Below are 13,571 nucleotides of genomic sequence, written 5' to 3'. Positions count from 1 at the left end.
TCTCCTGTCCTAACTTACTGCCAAGGAGCTGCTCTTGAATCTTCCCATAGGATCTCTACCTCCTGAAGGTATAGGTTTTGGCCCCCATAGTGTCCACACTCAAAGAAGCAATGCCTTTTGGAACAGTGAGCCTTTGATATTTGCCTAAGCAATTCTTTCCACTCTCTGGGGCCATTGTATTCCTAGTATCTTCCAGGTAGACTGCTCTGTTCAATATGGGAAAAATATAAAGAGCTCACAAACTCCATGGAAATTTTTAATAGCAAAGTCCTTGGGCCTCTCAAAAAATCGTTTGGGATTTGAAGAGATTTATTCCTTGTATCACAGGATATGGGAGATCACGTGGGCTGCCTCAATGATGTTGTAAGTGGTTGGAGGTTGCTTGTCACCTGGCTGGGTGGTAGGTATGGATGAAGGCTGGGGTAAGTTGCTTCGATGGTTGACGATAAAGAGTGGGTTGAGCTGGCTCAGCACTTCATCATTCACCGAGATACCATCCAAGTACTGCTTCAGCATCTCTCGCAACTTCCTGTTGATTTCTGCCAACTGGGCATGTCTGTGCTGGAGGCTCAGTTGTTCCAGTTTTACCTTGTTGTACCTTTTCCAGAAATTGTCCATCCCTGTATAGTTCATGATCACCTGGGGGTTGAGTTAAAGGGAGAAGGTGTGTGGTGGGGCCTACTGGCAAATATAGCCCAGTGTCCCATCATCCCCAACCTTGGGTGATGGCCTCTGGGGCCTAGGAACTTTACCTTTGAGAGCTCCTCAGTAAGCTCCTCTGGGTAAATCTCTTCTATCTCCTCCTGTTCCTTGGGAGTCAATACTGATGAATAGAAAGGCAGCACTTTTTCTTCCTCTGTTTCAAATTTCCTACATATTTCAGCAAGTTTCAGGATCTTTTCACCCTATCGGAAGCAGGAAGAGACATTTTATTAGGAAAGGGGGTGAGGAGGGGAGGTAGTGGAGTTGGTTCCCCTGCTTGAACCCAGGGAAGTATTCATCCAGATGTGACATGACAGTAATAAATACATCTCACAGGCTGTTCACTAGGTGCCAAGCACTATTCCAAGTATTCATATGTGTGTGTGTGTATTTTTTTTTTTTTTTAAGAGAGAGAGAGAGAGTGAGCAAGCAGGGGAGGGCCAGAGGGAGAGAAAGAATCTTACTCTGGCTCCATGCCCAGCGTGAGCCCAATATGGGGCTCAGTCTCCTGACTATGAGATTGTGACCTGAGCTGAAATTAAGAGTCGGATGCTTAACTAACTGAGCCACTTTATTTTATTAAAAAATAAATTTAATTCATTTAATTTAAAATGTGAGGGGGTCACCTGGGTGCCTCAGTTGATTAAGTTTCCAACTTTGGGTCAGGTCATGACCTCACGGTTCATGGGTTTGAGCCCCACATTGGGCTCTCCGCTGTCAGCACAGAACCTGCTTTGAATATCCTCCCCTCCCCCCCCCCGCTTGTGTTGTCTCTCTCTCTCTGTCAAAATAAATAAACTTTAAAAATAAAATAAAGTAAAATAAGGTAAAATGTGAGAGGGGAGGAAACCTGGAATAAAAAAGGCACTCAGGCAGGAAGCAGGAGAAAGCCCTCTACCCCTCTCCAACCCCTTTCACTTTGCAGGAGCCAAGTGCCTTGGTTTTGTTTTGACTGCCCTCTCCCCTCCATTACCTTATCAACAGTCTTTCTCAGGGCCTTGAGGGTGGCATTACTTTCCAAAGTAAGTTTGACTAAATTTTCCTGTGATATTTCCCGGCTGTGAGTCCTTTGGGCCTTAAGTTTTCGCAGTTGTGCAAGGACCAACTCCTTGTCCTTACGAATGTACTGGTTCTGGTCTTCACTCTCACGGCTGTGCACCATGATCTTGCCTCTTAAAACAATTATGGAGTCCTGGAGGAACAGAATAGATTAGAGGAAACGCTTGCCTGGCTGAAGGTCTTCAATGAGACTGGTAAAAGGACCATCTGGGGACTGAAATCCAAGGAGATCATCTTTCCCCAGCCAGGGGTCCAGTAGAACTTGGGAGAAGATGAATAGGGGATAATGGAGCAGTGAGAGCAGTGAGTATTTCCAGTTGGCTGCACTAACCTGTAGTCTCTGTATTTTTTTCATCTGTGCTTCAATCTCTTTGGAGCTCTTTTCATCTTTCACCTTCAGAGTCTCAAAGGCAATCTTTTGATCATCTGTGGCATCAGTATAATTCTTGAGTGCATCCTGGAACCGTCTCCACAGATCTTCTACTGTATTCTCCAGTTGCAGTCTTAGAAAATGCTTCTCTTCTAAATTCTAGGAAGTGGTGCCAAAATAGCCAGTGCTTGGAATTACCCTATTAGTGCCCTTTTACTGCCTCCAGCAACCTCATCTTCTTGAACTGTTTCTAACATAGTACCGGGCAGAGGTCGCCAATGAAAATGCCTACAAAGAGCAGGCAGATGTTATAAATAAGTGCTGTACGCTAGATGAGGCCTGTAGTGAACCAGAGAGGAAATGTTCCCAGGGGGTTGGGAGTAGGGGTATAGCATACCCTCTCGGCTTCACATGAATGTCCTCATTTGGAAACGTGGCCCAGTGTTAACCAGATCTTTTTTCAAGGGAAGCTAAAATTTTGTATTTTTTGTGAAACCTTTCCATTTTTAAATGTAGGAAACTTATTTAAAAATTTACAAGGGGCACCTGGGTGGCTCAGTCAGATGAGTGTCCTACTTCGGCTCAGGTCATGATCTCATGGCTCATGGGTTCAAGCCCCATGTCAGGTTCTGTGCTGACAGATCGAGCCTGGAGCCTGCTTTGGATTCTGTCTCCATCTCTCGCTGCCCCTCCCCGACTCACACACACACACACACACACACACACACACACACTCTCTCTCTCTCTCTCTCTTTCTCAAATATAAATAAACATTTAAAAACTTTGTTTTTAAATTCACAAAACACTATGGGGCGAAATAAAAACAAAGAGCCCCATGCCCAAACCCAGGTCTGCAAGGTAACTAAGTTTGCCACCTCCAAGGTGGTAGAAAGCACTTTGGGCCAAGGGCAGAACTGGCTTCCCCTCCTGGCTCTATCACAGGGCAGCAGCATAACTTTGCCAGGTCACATTACTTCTTTGGGCCTCAGTTTCTTCATTTATTTATTTATTTATTTTTAAATGTCTTATTTATTTCTAGGAGAGAGAGAGAGAGAGAGACAGCATGAGCAGGGGAGGGTCAGAGAGAGAGGGAGTCCCAGACTGAAACAGGCTCCAGGCTCCGAGCTAGCAGTCAGCACAGAGCCCGACGCGGGGCTCGAACCCACCAACCGCGAGATCATGACCTAAGCGAAAGTCATACCTAAGCGAAAGTCAGACGCTCAACCGACTAAGCCACCCAGGCGCCCCAGTTTCTTCATTTACAATTCACAGGGGTGAAGCCAAATGATCTCCTTGGTGCCTTTTAGCTCTAAAATGCATTTCCTTGGGGCGCCTGGGTGGCTTAGTCGGTTAAGCGTACGACTTTCACTTAGGTCATGATCTCGCGGTTGGTGGGTTCGAGCCCCGCGTCGGGCTCTGTGCTGACTGCCAGCTCGGAGCCTGGAGCCTGTTTCAGTCTGTGACTCCCTCTCTCTCTGACCCTCCCCTGCTCACGCTGTCTCTCTCTCTCTTTCCTAGAAATAAATAAAACATTAAAAAAAATAATAATAAATAAAATGCATTTCCTTGACATTCCAGAATGGTTCTTCCCAACCAGTTTCTATAAATTACAAAATGCAGTAGGGGTATAGGCATTCTCTTGACTGTGTTGATCAGGGGTCTCTACGAGCTCCAGTGGCCTTGAGCATTTTCTCTCCCTTCTCTCCCAGCTCTTTCCCAGCTACTCTCCCTCCATACCTTGTTTTTGAGATCATCCCACATGCTCTGGAATTCCAGCTTACTTTCATACTCAGAATCTATATAGTTCTGCTCCATGGCCATGAAAACATCTTGTAGGTAGCAAATCTCTTTTTCATGCTGGTCAATAATTGTCTTCCTGTGGGAGACAAGACACTGTCCCTGCACTGAGGGATAAAGCATATGGACCAATAATGACAACTCAAAGCAGTATGTAATAAAACCATATGAATAGTATAAATTCCTAGGTAAACACAGAAAGGGTGGGCCCTATTCTTTTTAGGGTCAGAAAGAATAAGATCGTTTTGATTTTTGAACAGGCAGTACATTTACATGATACAACAAGCAAAACAGTACAGAAGGTTTCAGTGAGAAGGCTCCCTCCCATCCCTGATCCCTACCAGATGGGTTGGATTTTGATAGCTGAAAGTAGGTGGTGACAGTGTTAAAGACAGGGACCTAGCATGGGGGTAGGGAAGCTAAATCCATAACTTTAAACACATGTTGGTTTAGAAGGAACTCAGGAGAGGGGCGCCTGGGTGGCTCAGTCGGCTAAGTGTCCGACTTTTGATATCAGCTCAGGTCTTGATCTCAGGGTTGTGAGTTCAAGCCCTTCACTGGGCTCCACGCTGGGGAGTGGAGCCTACTTAAAAAAAAAAAGGAAGGAACTCAGGATATTCTCTGCTGGGGCCATATCATCAGCAAGGTAGGGTCCTCCATGGTGCTGGTATAGAGAGCTCCTCGACAGGCTCTGCATACTCTCCTGACCTCAGTCCCTGAGTCCTCTTATGCCGCCATACCTTTCTGTCTCAAACTCCTTGGTTAGGGCCTCCAGCTCCATGTTGTAGCTCTCCTCTAGGAGGTTGAGCCGGCTTCTCTGTAGTGCTAAGAGCTGATCAATGCTGTGCAGGTGGCTGCGCAGAGCATGTGCGTACTGCTCCTCAGCTTCTGACAGGTCCCTGGCTAAAGACTGGGTAGGAAACAGAGATCCCATTTTGGCTGAATGACGTCGGTGTGAGAAAATAAAAATGTATTCGGCTCGTCAGCTAGATGGCATGAATGCCATTTTCCCCTAGTTCCTGATGCTAGCTCTTGGGCTCTAAGAGTGCTGGTTCTCCTATTCATGAATGAAAAGTAAGAGTGACGTTTGGAAACCCCATGTAGCCATCCACTGTCCCAGGGACAACAGATATTTACACTGATGAGGCTACCACTAAAGGGAATCAAGGATTCTTAGAGAAATGCCAGCTCCAAGATGTGAGGTGGAAAATAAACAAGTAGAACCAAGGGTATCTTGTCATGCAACTTAGCAAAGCAGCTATGGAAGACCAATAGGGTCATGTCAAAAGGACTCAGGAGCCCAACAAAAGTGGCTCACTGTGGCAGATTATATCTTCTAAAGTCGGGCTCGACAATATCTCCTATCCTACAATTTTCTGCAGTGTGACCTTGTCACCCCTCCATCAGGAGGTATTCTCTCTTCCATCTCCTTGAATTTGGGCAGACACTGTGACTACTTGGATCGTTAGAACATGGTGGAAATGACACTGTGCCAGTTTAGGCATAACCCTTATGTGGCCTGGAAGCTTCTGCTTCCTGCCCCTTGGCATGCTTGCTCTTGGGACACTCCTTCCAGGAACCCAGCCATCACATTGTAAGAAGGGCAGCGCACGGGAAGGGGCCACGTAAGGCATTCTGGTCAGCCGTCTGGCTGAGCTCCCTGCCGAGCTCCCAGCTGACTCTCAGAATCAACCGCCAGCCCCCTCAGACATCCAGCCCGGTCAAGCCTTCAGAAGACTGTAGCCCCAACTGACATCTGACTGAAAACTGTAGGGGAGATACCGAGCAAGAACACCCTGGGTGAACTAAGTCAACGGACTGTGAGAAATAATAAAATAAACTGTTCTAAGTCACTGATCTAGGAGTGGTTTGTTATGTAGCAATAGAGAGCTGGAACACTTCCACTGGCAAGAAGGGGGACAGAGTGAGCATCAGTAAGGATAAAAACTATGATCAACTGAAAAGTATCAAGTATCTTTGATTATGAATTCATAAGGATACTTTAAAAAATTGGTTACCTTTGGAGAATACAGACAACCATTTTTTTTTAATGGTGTATAAAGGGCAGAGAAAGAGCATTTATGCTGCCTTTATTATATAAACTATACCTCTTGGTAACTGAATGGCAAATGACAGAGGTATCTCTTTTAGAAATATTCAAGCTAATAAATGAAAAATGAATGATCTTATTAGAAAACCAGCATTTTGTAACCCCCAGTGAATTAAGAAATAAACAACAACTGCTAGCATCACATAAAGGGGGACGCGTGGGTGGCTCAGTTGGTCGAGCACCCAACTCTTGATTTTGGTTCAGGTCATGCATGGTTTGCAAGTCCTACCCTGGGCTCTGTGCTTGTAGTGCGGAGTCTGGGATTCTCTCTCTCGGCCCCTCCCCTCACATGCACGCACTCTCACTCTCAAAATAAATAAATGACCATTTTTTTTTAAATCACAAGAAAAGACTACCAGATGCATGCGCTTCCTGATGGAAGAATACAACATGTCTAAGCTTCTAGACCTAAGGGCAAAATATAGGAAATACAGAAAACAAAGTAACATGTTAAACTACAATACAGAATACTATGCAGTTGTTTTAAGAAAAAAGAGAGAGCGAAGTTCTTTATGGACTAATGTAGAATAGTCCCTAGGATATATTGCTCAGTGAAAAAGACAAGGGGCAAAACAGGATGTAGGACTATCATTTGTATTAAAAAAAGTTTACTTGGGGCGCCTGGGTGGCTTAGTCGGTTGAGCGTCCGACTTTCGCTTAGGTCATGATCTCGCGGTTCGTGGGTTCGAGCCCCGCGTCGGGCTCTGTGCTGACTGCCAGCTCAGAGCCTGGAGCCTGTTTCAGTCTGTGACTCCCTCTCTCTCTGACCCTCCTCTGCTCGCGCTGTCTCTCTCTCCTAGAAATAAATAAAAATATTAAAAATAAAAAATAAAAATAAATAAATAAATAAAGTTTACTTGCGTGCCTGGGTGGCTCAGTCAGTTAAGCATCTGACTTCAGCTCAGGTTACGATCTTGTGGTTTGTGAATTCAAGCCCTACGTTGGGCTCTGTGCTGACAGCTCAGAGCCTGGAGCCTGCTTCAGATTCTGTGTCTCCCTCTCTCTCTGCCCCTCCCTCCCTCTCTCTCTCAAAAATAAATAAACATTAAAAAAAAAAAAAGGTTTATTCATGAAATCAAAATGACTGAGCAAGGCACTGGGTGGCTGAAAGTCACTGGTAGGAGGAAACTTTTCTCTGTTTCACCTTATCTTTTGAATTTTGAATAAAGAGTGTATTACCTATTTAAAAATGTAAAACAAATTACGATTAAAATGAATGAAACACAAAAAGGATTTAGTAAGTGCCCACAAGATCCAGGCACCTTGAGCCATGCACTGTAAGTTGCCCAGCCTCTCTGCAGAGCTGGCTCTTACCTTGTATGTTTGGGATGAGAAAGGATCTTATGAAATAGGTGCTGGTAATGGAAGTCTCCTCACTCACTCAACAGATGATTGCTGAACCAGTCATGTACCAGCACCCTGCTGGAGGCCAAGGATTCAGGGATGAAAAGACCTGCTCATTGCCCCCAAAGAAGCTTGCAGTCTTGTAGTAGAAAGGTGTTATATAAACAGAAAAATACAGTGTAACATGGAAATTGCTATGAGGTCGATGATGTACCAGTGACAATGGGATGTAAAAGGCTGAGTGCCTATGTCTAAGAGCACAGGGAGAGGCTTCACAGAACAGAGGTCATTTGTATCACTCCTGAAGGAGGAGTGAGAGTTTGCCAGGAAGACTGAAGAGATGGGAAGAATTCCAAAGAGAAGGAACAGCGTGTGCAAAAACACAGGTAAGAAACAAGGAAAGGTGCAGGCAGAGGCCAGAACATGAAGGGCTTTGGTGTTTTTCTTCCCTGAAAGAAAGGAGCCACTAAAATTTAAGCAGTGGAGTAACAGGATCGGATTTTTGTTTCAAAAAGATAATTCTGGGGGACCTGGGTGGCTCAGTTGGCTGAGCGTCGGACTTTGGCTCAGGTTATGATCTCCTAGTTCGTGAGTTCGAGTCCCATGTCAGGCTCACTGCTGTCAAGGCAGAGCCTGCTTCAGATCCTCTGTCCCCCTCTCTCTGCTCCTCCCTCACTTGCGCTTTCTCTCTCAAAAATAAATGAACACTAAAAAGTAAATAACTAAAAAGATAATCCTGGTAGTTGTGTAGACAGTCACCTGGAGGTGGCCAGGCATGAAAGGCTGGAAGAGATAGGGGCCCTACTGCAACAGTCCATGTGAGAGAAAATGCCCAGGTCTCCGCTGCAGCAGGACAGGGGGGAAGAAGAGCAGGGTATGGCTTTGGAAAGTACTTCAGCAAAAGATTTATACAAAACTTAGTAACAGAAATTCAGGGGTGGAGGCAAAACCTAGGATGATTCCCGGGTTTCTGTGTTGAGTGGTTTGGTGAGTGGCACAGGCCACCTGAATAGAGAGTAAGGAAGACCAGATTGTGGAAGAATTGCTTTGGGCCTCGCCAGGGAAGGGGAAGCTCCTTAGTTCAGTTGTGAGAACAATGCAACAGCCAGGAACAGTTACCTAGGAATCTTGAATAGAGGGATGTGGAATTCACGAAAGAAATCCAGACTGGTGTTACAGACCTGGAAGTCATTGACATAAAAGTGGTATTTAAAATCAGGGTATTGTGGGGCGCCTGGGTGGCTTAGTCGGTTAAGCGTCCGACTTCCGCTTAGGTCATGATCTCGCGGTTCGTGGGTTCGAGCCCCGCGTCGGGCTCTGTGCTGACTGCCAGCTCAGAGCCTGGAGCCAATTTCAGAGTCTGTATTTCCCTCTCTCTCTGACCCTCCCCTGCTCACGCTGTCTCTCTCTCTCTCCTAGAAATAAATAAAAAATATTTTTAAAAATAATAAAATAAAATCAGGGTATTGTGTACGACACTATAGGCCCTAGATACCCGGTTAGAGGGTGAGATGGCCCGGACTCAGAAACCTGGGAGATGCTAAAGTTCAGAGGATGGAGAGAGAAAGATAAACTCACAAAGGGGACTGGATGCATATATCCCAGAAGCAGGAGAAAAACCACGAGAATGGTGACATGGAAACCAGTTTGAGCCCCGCACTGGGCTCTCTGCTGTAGGCACAGAGCCTGCTTCAGATCTTCTGTCCCACTCTCTCTTCCCCTCACCCTCTCAAAAATAAATAAACATTTTTTTTAAAAGGCCATAAGGTATAACTAGTGGCATGAGGAAGTCTAATGTAGAGTGGTTTTTATAAATCTGGGGACTCCTAGTATGTTATCATCTGAAGCTTGCCCAGGTCTACTAGTTTGTTTTTTTTTCCCCCAAGAGTTAGGCTGTGAAGGAGAGATGCGTGTTTGCAAGAGGGGGCATGGCAGGCTAACAATGAATATTTTGCTCTTATTGTGGGATTTCCGTTGTTGTTTTCAGATAGAAAACAGATACTAAGTAGGAGTCAGTACACAGAGGTTAAAAATAGGATAAAAGAAGGGATATAGCAAAATCCCTTAGAATAAAAGATGGTATGTGGGGTGCCTGGGTGCCTCAGTCGGTTATTTGTCTGACTCTTGACTTTGGCGGAGTTCAGTTTATGGGTTCGAGGTCCCTGTGGGGCTCTGTGCTGACAGCATGGAGCCTTCTTGGTATTCTCTCTCCCTCTCCCTCTGCCCCTTCCCCTCACACTCAAGTGCACATGTTGTCTCTCTCTCTCTCTCTCAAAAATAAAGAAATAAACTTGAATACAAGAATAAAGATATGGACTCAACTCAGGAATCTTCCAAGAGCATAAGGATGGCTGATTGAGTTGCTTAGAGATCCAGAACTACTCTTATCCTTGGAGATCTCAATCTTACGCATCAAAGAGGCCTAACAGAATTTGGTTAAGTAAAGCACCAGAGTGGGAATCAAGAAACTCATGCTCTGGTTCCAGCTCTCTCACTGACTAGCTGTGTGACCTTGGGCAAGTTAGTTCCCTTCTCTGGAACTGAGTCTTCTCACATTGAAATGAAGACCCAGACTAAGTTTAAGTCATTGGGTGATATATGTTGTGCCTTACAACTCTAAAATTGTATAGTGCTGCTATTAGGCAGTAGATAACCCAGGAAAATGGCTACCCTGAGGGGGCAGGGAGAGGGATGACAGCCCAGTACTCTATTTTTCATTTCAGTGAAAACTGGTATTAACAATAGCCGGCTTCATCACAGCCTGCATCTTGTAAGGGCTTTAAGACTGATAAATAGGGGCGCCTGGGTGGCTCAGTCGGTTAAGCACCTGACTTTGACTCAGGTCATAATCTCATGGTTCATGGGTTTGAGCCCCACACTGGGCTCTGTGCTGACAGCTCAGAGCCTGGAGCCTGCTTTGGATTCTGTCTCTCTCTGCCCCTCTCCTGCTCATACTCTGTCTCTCTCAGTCTCTCAAAAATAAATAAACATTAAAAAAAAAAAAAAGACTGATAAATAAATGGGGCGCCTGAGTGGCACAGTTGGTTAAGCAACTGACTCTTGATTTAAGCTCAAGTCATGATCTCACAATGATCATGGTTGGTGAGATGGAGTTCTGGGTGGGTCTCTGTGCTGACAGTGAGGACCTTGCTTGGGATTCTCTCTCCCTCTCTCTCTCTGACCCTTCCTCTCCTCTCTCTCAAAATAAAAATTTTTTTAACTATTAAAAAAAAGATGGACAAATAAATTAATTCAGTAGGCCCGTTCTATTAAGAGGTCAAGGCAACCAGGTTCAAGTGTTTCCTTGATGTTTCCTCAATTGCCTACCTTGATGACACTGTCCTTGCAGTCCACCACTCGTTCGAATGTTTGGCTGAGGATCTCAATGTCCTTATGCAGCTCTCTGGTCTTGACTTCCCTAAGGACAGTTCTCCACTGTGTGTTAATCTTGTTAAGGTTCAGAGCACTGTTTTGCTCCTCCTTGGCCAGCTTGTCCTGTGTGAAGGAATAAATACACTCCCTGGAGGTCAGGCCCTAAAGCCCTGTTACAGCAAAATAAAAAAGATCATTTTTAAAAGTTAATTAATTAAATAAAAGGGCACGTGGGTGGCTCAGTCCGTTAAGCATCTGACCCTTGATTTCAGCTCAGGTCATGATCTCGTGGTTCATGGGTTCGATCCCCCAAATCAGGCTCATTGCAGAGCTTGGAGTCTGCTTGGGATTCTCTCTCTTTCTCTCTCTCTCTCTCTCTCTCTCTCTTTCACTGTCTCTCTGCCCCCTCCCACTCATTCCTTCTCCCCCTCTCTCAAAATAAATACACTTTGTTTTTTTGTTGTTGTTGTTGTTTTTTAATTTTTTAATGTTTTATTTATTTCTAGGAGAGAGAGAGAGAGACAGCATGAGCAGGGGAGGGTCAGAGAGAGAGGGAGTCACAGACCGAAACAGGCTCCAGGCTCTGAGCTGGCAGTCAGCACAGAGCCCGACGCGGGGCTCGAACCCACGAACCACGAGATCATGACCTAAGCGAAAGTCGGACGCTCAACCGACTAAGCCACCCAGGCGCCCCAAAATAAATACACTTTGAAACAATAAAATAAACAAGATCATAGTTTGTCAACTGACACCTTACTCTTTATCTTTTCCGAGGGACCAAATTTCCTGATGACTAACACTCCGGGAATTCTCGTCCTTGTTTTGGGGATAGTCTGAAGTATGACAGGAACAGCCTGATGGCACTTTAGGGAGGGCAAGGGTGAATTTACTTCAGGTGAAGACATCAAAGTAGGATGTTGTTTGTAATGACCTATCTCCAGGGAGTATATCAGAATTTCAGACAAGCTCAGACAACGGATAACACCTACCATCCTAGTCTGGGGCTCAGTTGTGACTATTAACCTCCTTACCACTTGACCCCCTCCATACTTCACAAAGAACTGCTTCCTCCCCAAACAATGTTGCCAGAAATCTAAATATATTTGGGTCTCAAGATTTCCGGAGGAGAGGAGGCCAACATGAAAATGAGGGGGCCATGATGAGAGGATCCAGGGGCAGTGTAGGGAGTGGGAGGGGTTGGGCAGAGTAATGCATTAAGCCATCACCTTCAAGAACTGGCTCAGGAGCCTCTCTTTCTTCTTGGCCATCTCCTCCTCTGCCAGCAACTTCTGCTGAAACAGAAGCAGCTGCTCCTCATCGGACAGGGGAATCTTGGCCTTCTTCCCTTTCTTAGACATAGCTGGGCGGGGGACTGTGTCTAGGCAAGGATCCTCGGTCTGCTTTGGCGAGCGGTAGAGGAGGTAGGAGGAAAGTGCCCCAGAAGAGGGACTTCTGGAACTGCCCCCTGAATGGTAGCGGGGACCTTAGATCTGTCCTCCTGTAAGAAAGAGCTTGGGAGAGCGGGGAGGCTGGGATCTGGAGCCAAAAGACGCATATCCGTCTCCTAGCAACGGGGCTCTCACTAAGATGGCGCTGTGAAACGTTAGCAGCAGGGACCCTGGGTTGGAGCGCCGACTGCTGGCTGGAGGACTGCAGTCAGTTTTTGAGAGATGTTTTACTTCTCAAAAGCCGTAGCCTCCTCACTGAACCTTTTTAAACCTTTTAAGACCTTTTGGGTGGAGGTTGCTTTTCATAGAATGGCCATATTTTAGCATATTGATAACAAATTTTGAAGAGAATGTGGAGAAATCCTCATACATTGCTGGTGGGGATGTAAAACAGTGCAGCCATGTTGGAAAAAATGTTGGCAGTTTTTTTTTTTTTTAATTTTTATTTATTTTTGAAAGACAGAGATACAGAGCGTGAGCAGGGGAGGGAGAAAGAGAGAGGGAGACACAGAATCTGAAGCAGGCTCCAGGCTCTGAGCTGTCAGCACAGAGCCCCACACGGGGCTCGAACTCACGAACTGGGGGATCATGATCTGAACTAAAGTCGGCCGCCTAACCGACTGAGCCACTCAGTCACCCTCTTGGCAGTTTCTTAAAATGTTAAACATAAATATACTATGTGATCCAGCAATTTCACTCTTACATAACAATCTAAGAGAAATGGGAACATATCCACACAAAGACTTACACAGAAATGTTCTTAGCAGCAATACTCATAATAGCCCAATGGAAAACAACCCACATGTCCACTGACATTTGAATGGGTAGACAAAATATGCTCTTTTAATACAATGGAATACTATCCAGCAACAAAAAGGAACAGGTTACAGATGTGTACTACCACGTGGATGAGCTACAAAAATATGCTCAGTGATAGGGGTCAGACACAAGAGACTAGATATTGTAAGTTTCCATTTATATGAAATATCCAGAAAAGGCAAAGCTAGAAAATCAGAAAGTAGACTACTAATTGCCTGGGGGAGGGAGAGGGGAGATTAATATTAAATGTGCATGAAAGATCATACTGCATTGATGAAAATGTTCCAAAGTTGATTTATGTTGGGAGTGGCTGGGTGGCTCAGTCGGTTGAGTGTCCAACTCTTGATTTTAGCTCAGGTCATGATCCCAGGATTGTGGGATTGAGGCCCATGATGGGCTCTGTGCTGAATGTGGAGCCTGCTTGAGTGCTCTCTCTCCCTCTCTCTCTCTCTTTTTCTCTCTCTCCCTCTGCCCCCTTTCCCAGCTCTTTCTCTTCTCTCTAAAATTAAAAATATATATATATTTTTTATGTTTTATTTATTTCTGAGAG

At 45.3% G+C, this 13,571-nt stretch overlaps 1 protein-coding gene across 1 annotated transcript; it reads right to left on the bottom strand.

Annotated features, from left to right (window-relative positions):
- Window positions 1-242: 242 nt before the first annotated feature.
- Window positions 243-12,316, bottom strand: CCDC65 (coiled-coil domain containing 65). The gene is made up of 8 exons (XM_039221074.1): window positions 11,981-12,316; window positions 10,710-10,877; window positions 4,669-4,838; window positions 3,869-4,007; window positions 2,093-2,290; window positions 1,676-1,894; window positions 753-905; window positions 243-639 (listed from the first exon to the last, which is right to left on the bottom strand). Exons 1-8 carry the CDS (start codon window positions 12,110-12,112, stop codon window positions 322-324), a joined length of 1,497 nt encoding a protein of 498 aa, XP_039077005.1. The 5' UTR covers window positions 12,113-12,316; the 3' UTR covers window positions 243-321.
- Between the last annotated feature and the right edge of the window lie 1,255 nt (window positions 12,317-13,571).

The sequence above is a fragment of the Hyaena hyaena genome, unplaced genomic scaffold (genome assembly GCF_003009895.1).
Source record: "Hyaena hyaena isolate Hyena2069 unplaced genomic scaffold, ASM300989v1 scaffold_936, whole genome shotgun sequence".
NCBI classification, from domain to species: domain Eukaryota; kingdom Metazoa; phylum Chordata; class Mammalia; order Carnivora; family Hyaenidae; genus Hyaena; species Hyaena hyaena.
The sequence above is the reverse complement of the archived record's forward strand: the minus strand, read 5'-3'. Positions and strand labels throughout refer to the sequence as shown.